General features: G+C 42.6%; 1 protein-coding gene across 1 annotated transcript; it reads right to left on the reverse strand.

Annotated features, from left to right (window-relative positions):
* Positions 1-120: 120 nt before the first annotated feature.
* On the reverse strand, positions 121-2,791 carry rplp0 (ribosomal protein, large, P0). The gene is made up of 8 exons (XM_068315411.1): positions 2,744-2,791; positions 2,301-2,408; positions 2,005-2,180; positions 1,681-1,768; positions 1,097-1,243; positions 759-944; positions 526-666; positions 121-334 (listed from the first exon to the last, which is right to left on the reverse strand). The coding sequence occupies exons 2-8, from the start codon at positions 2,352-2,354 to the stop codon at positions 185-187; spliced, it is 942 nt and encodes a 313-aa protein (XP_068171512.1). The 5' UTR covers positions 2,355-2,408; positions 2,744-2,791; the 3' UTR covers positions 121-184.
* Positions 2,792-5,036: the final 2,245 nt, after the last annotated feature.

The raw sequence follows: 5,036 nt of genomic DNA on the forward strand, positions 1-5,036 counted from the left end.
TTTAAGACACCCATTAAAAAGTGAACCCGAGTACAGTATTTAGATGTCCTCATTATCCCTCCCAAAAATATTAGTCAATACATCCTACCTCAGTTTCAAATTTAACAAACTCACAAGCTATTAGGTTTTACATTTTTTTATTGAATCATGTCATTGATTCATGGTTCCGTTTGCTGTTTCAAATTTAGTCAAACAGACCGAAGCCCATATCATCATCGGACTCCTCAGACTCCTCCTTAACTTCCTCCTTGACCGCAGCTGGAGCTGCAGCCACCTCTGCTGCAGGTGCTGCAACAGCAGCAAAAGCAGAGGGGTCAGCCAGGAAAGCCTTGACCTGTGATGAAAGATGCAAGAAAGATATTATCTCACAATAATGCAGAGTGGATTTTTTTTGATCATCAAAGCTGATGAAACATGTTAATATGTAAGGGCTGTCAGGGATGGTCACACTGAAAAGGATTTTCACAGGTTGATCTCAATCAGTCATTCAAGATAATCAGTAAGATACTGGTTAGACAGACATACCTTGTCTGCCAGTGGGAAGGAATAGTCAGTCTCCACAGCAACAGCCAGGACTCTCTTGTAACCATTGATGATAGAGTGGGGCACAGAGGCCAAAGTGGGGTAGCCAATCTCCAAACACACACTAGCGATGTTCCTCACACCCTAAATACGTTAATTTGGAAAAAAGTTTAATGTGATATACTACTTTATTTTAATACTAGGCATCGATTATTGAAAGGAGTGGTGCATCTCACCTCCAGGAAACGGGCATGCAGAGCAGCCTCTGTAATGTCAAGCACTTCAGGGCTGTACACACTGCCATTGTCATACACCTGCTGGATGATGAGCCCGTACGAGAAGGGCGAGATGTTCAGCATGTTGAGCAGAGTGGCCTCGCTGGCACCAACCTTGTCCCCAGTCTTGATCAGACTGACATCACTCTGGGAACACAAGAGATTAGTGACACATGTGTATATGCACGGATGAATCTTTGAGTTCCATATGCTCGCAGTCCAGGACTTTAATCTGTATTGAACATGTGGGGATCCATCTTGCAACTTGAGCAGAAAGCAAAAATCAATGCTAAACTCACCAAGATTTCAATGGTTCCCCTGGAGATCTTGGTGGTGATACCAAGAGCTTGGAAGAAAGAGGTCTTCTCGGGACCCAGGCCAGTGTTCTGGGCAGGCACCGTAACATCACAAGGGGCAATGGCTCCAGCACGGGCAGCTGCAGGCACCTGGGTTTAAATAAAATCAGTTACGTTTCCAGCAGCAGGTATGAACATGGGTTTTATGCCCAAGATTTATTCTGTGTCTGAAACCTTACGTCCCTGGCAGTCAAGGAATACTGACGTGACAGGTATAGCGAGGAAACAGATTATTGTGTGCAGGGGGAACGACAATGCAGTACCACATAAGCCACATTGTAACTTAACCTGCAAACTGCTCAGACTGAATGCTTCAGTTGTGTATTAAAAAATGGAAAGTAGCTAGTGTTGCTCAATAGATCAAGTATTATTTTGCAGTTTAAGATTTGTATTTGAAAACTTCATGTTGCCAAACATCCATTTAGTACCATGACAAGCAAAATGATTTAAGTAGCAATATATGACATTCCATTATTGTAGAACTAGTAAACAGTTATTGTTTGTAAATCATGATGTTGAGAACTTGCCTTGTTCTCCAGCAGCATGTCTCTGATTTCAACCAGATCCTCTTTGGTGAAGACAAAGCCCACATTACCCTTGATGTGAGGCAGGAGTCTGTCAAAGCACAGCGCTGGATGTTACAAATGTCAGCAATCAACATTTCAAGAAACGATTGAGCACTTCAGTGTCTGAAACCTTGCGTCCCTGGTTGCCAGGCGAATCTAGACATACAGGGATAGCTGGAAACAGGTTGCTATTTGCAGGGGGAACGACAAGGCAGCACTAAAACAGCTGCATTGTAACTTATCCTGCTATACACAAGTACAGGAAAGAGTGATGAGTCTACTCACTTCTCCAGCGCTGGGTTGTTCTCCAGGTGGCCACGAATAGCCTTGCGCATCATGGTGTTTTTACCCATCAACACCACAGCCTTGTGACGCATGGAGACACGGATGGTCTGCATCTGCTTGGAGCCCACATTGTCCGCTCCCACAATGAAGCATTTTGGATAATCATCCAGTAATTGCTGTAAGGCACATATCAAGTTTTACATATTCATATCATGCCTATACATAATTCAACTGATACAATAAAAAGAGTGCACTAGATTAAAATTAAAAACACATGTAAACGTAGTCACACTTACGATGATTTTCATAAAATAGTTGGACTTCCACGTGGCCCTGTCTTCCCTGGGCATCTTTGCAGTGCTTCCAAGGATCGCTTGACAGCCGGTTTAAAGACAAGGTAGTTCCTAAAACCACACAACGATCATGTTAAAACATATTAATCAAAAATCAAAAAAAATAACTCATAATCTAAACAGTACAGTCCAACAATTAGCAGTTCGAGTGCTAACTGCTAACAGCTAGCGCGTTAACGGCTAACAGCTAGCGCGCGTTGACTGCTAAACTAGCAATGGCTTGAAAGGCCGCGCCCGGTAGAATCGTGCCACCGCACTTAGAACGGGACACAAAACCACCTTATTATGTTATGGGCATTAAAACTTGTGATTTGAAACACTGTGTACAACAACGTGACATGAAATTACTTCAATATGGTAGTTTAGAGAGGAGAAGCAAAGCATACCTGACACACAAGGGCGCGTGGAAGAAAGAGGAAGACGGCAGTCACGAGGGGTTAATATAGAAAAAAGTGTCCAATCACGATAGAGCGATAGGCTTTATCTGTGTAGCTATTGGGTGATTGTTGTGCCACTCACGTCACCAATAAAATTGGTCCACCTACTTTACCAACGTCACATGAACTATATCCGGTGTCAAAGTTAAGCAACCGGGTTCACGTCGAGGAAAATGTTGCCACTACCCACCAAAGTAGATAGAAACGGTAACTCGTAACACACTTATTGAAATAAGCCAAGCCTGCTAAAATAACCGATTTTCGAGGCAAATCATGACGGGGACGACAACTGTGCTTCCTGCAGAAATATGGAACCACGTTTTTCGGTATCTGTCCGCAGGAGACAAGTTGAGCGTCCGGGCATGCAGCAGGTATTTCAAGAAACTTATTGACCACAGATCTCTTTGGAAAAATTGCTCAGTCGTTCTTGTTTTTAAAAAACACGCTTACAACAGTCAATTCTGGGCCACTCTTCGACGCAGAGAAGTGACCACTGTGGTGGTGAGGAGCAGTAAAGCCAAGGGTTGGAAAGAACTGTCCCTGTCGCTTCCTGCTCTCACGACAATCATAATCGAGCATGGATCTCAGTTCAGCCTCCTCTACTTGAAGGACTTTACAAACCTGGAGCGCCTGATTATGAGACACAGCAGCACTACTCGTTTGCCAGATGCTTCCATGCTGTGTCAACCACAGCAGCTCACTCACCTCACCATGTGTGATGTTAAATATCCTGCCACAACCACAGAAGGCTTCATTTCTGCTGTTTCCCAGTTTACAGAGCTAACATCGCTGGTCCTTCATAATAAAGGGAGCTATGACAAAATATTTTGGATGGTTCGCTCCATACTGGCTCGCATGCACAAACTGAAGCATCTCTCATTGTCCGCTGTGCCCATACTGTTAGGGCGTCCTCCCCCTGACCCGGGGCCCTTCGATGCCTCATCTTTGTCCATTTTGGAACTTATTAACTGCACGGATCACACATTACCAGAAAATGCAATGAAGCTGATGCCTGACCTGAAGAGTTTGTCTGTTTACTACAAGCAGTCAAACCAGGAGATGGCAGAAAGATGGACGTCACCCACATGTCACCTGAAAACATGGCTGAGTGATCTTCCTCACCTGTCAACCCTGGTCATTGTCAAAGGCCCACCTATTAATACATATGTCACCTCCATTCCCTCCACTGTCACTAGTCTCACAATTTGTGTCGCAGGATTATCCTCCGGGGACATGGCAACCATTTCGAAGCAGGTGCCAAATCTCCTGCACCTTCACATAGAAACCCAGCGCTCACATTTGGGAGCTCTCACAGCTCGGATTCCACATTTTTTCCCAAAGCTTAAAAGTCTCAAGCTATGCCTTGAACATGTTGAAGAGAAATATTTGTTAGAACTACATCAGCTGCAGGACCTGGAATACTTGGAGATTCTGGATAACATCTCGCATCTGCCTGAGCTGAGTGGAAAGCTCCGTGCTCTCACACATGACAGATTTCAGATCTCTCGGAGGAAGACGGATGTATTGTCTTGTGTATGTTCCTACATTTAGCAGGATTATTAAAGAATTGTGTTGGCATACTGATTTTCAAACTCATTTCAGCACCACAAATAAGAGCACACATAACATGGTCCAAATCAGGTGTTGTTGAAACATCATCCCAATATTCAAATACTTAATTTAGCTGTGTAGTTCTTTATGCTTTATTTTAATCTGTTCAGGCCTACATTTACATAATGGTTCCATATCTGGCATATGTCTATACAACCTTCTGGGTAGTAGCTGTTTGACTACTGTAGGTATCATGTTTTCAGTTTGTCATTGCACCGAAAGGTGTGCTCTACAAAGTATTAGATTTAATATGAAGGGGAGAACTAATCTTGAGAATGATATAGTCTATATAATTAGAATTTTGTTTCATATTTACAAAGATAGAGAATCTTCTGAATTTAGCTACTTCATGATCATTTGATCTGGTTATTGGAAACGGCTAACAGGTTTTACTAATAAGCCTCATTAAAACGGGCTGAGTGATTTAGCTAAATATTCTTTATGTATTACTGGGATAAAGAGAACCTCTTAATTTCATCCAAAGTTCAGATCAATACTTTTGAATCCACAATCCTACATACAACCTACCAGTAATTCTACTGTGTTTTGATTTTATTTTTTTTTACATTTCTGCATGTACATCGGATTAAATGCCAAATATTGAAAAATACCAAGATTACAGACAAACCAA

This window comes from Antennarius striatus, chromosome 5 (assembly GCF_040054535.1).
Source record: "Antennarius striatus isolate MH-2024 chromosome 5, ASM4005453v1, whole genome shotgun sequence".
In the NCBI taxonomy this organism is placed as follows: domain Eukaryota; kingdom Metazoa; phylum Chordata; class Actinopteri; order Lophiiformes; family Antennariidae; genus Antennarius; species Antennarius striatus.

Excerpts from the sequence above, each read along its gene's own strand:
- rplp0 (XM_068315411.1), bottom strand. The coding sequence starts at position 2,354 with ATGCCCAGGGAAGACAGGGCCACGTGGAAGTCCAACTATTTTATGAAA. Across the intron at positions 1,769-2,004 it reads AACAACCCAGCGCTGGAGAA|ACTCCTGCCTCACATCAAGG; the intron begins GTGAGTAGACTC and ends GTGCTTTGACAG. Across the intron at positions 335-525 it reads CCTTCCCACTGGCAGACAAG|GTCAAGGCTTTCCTGGCTGA; the intron begins GTATGTCTGTCT and ends CTTTCATCACAG.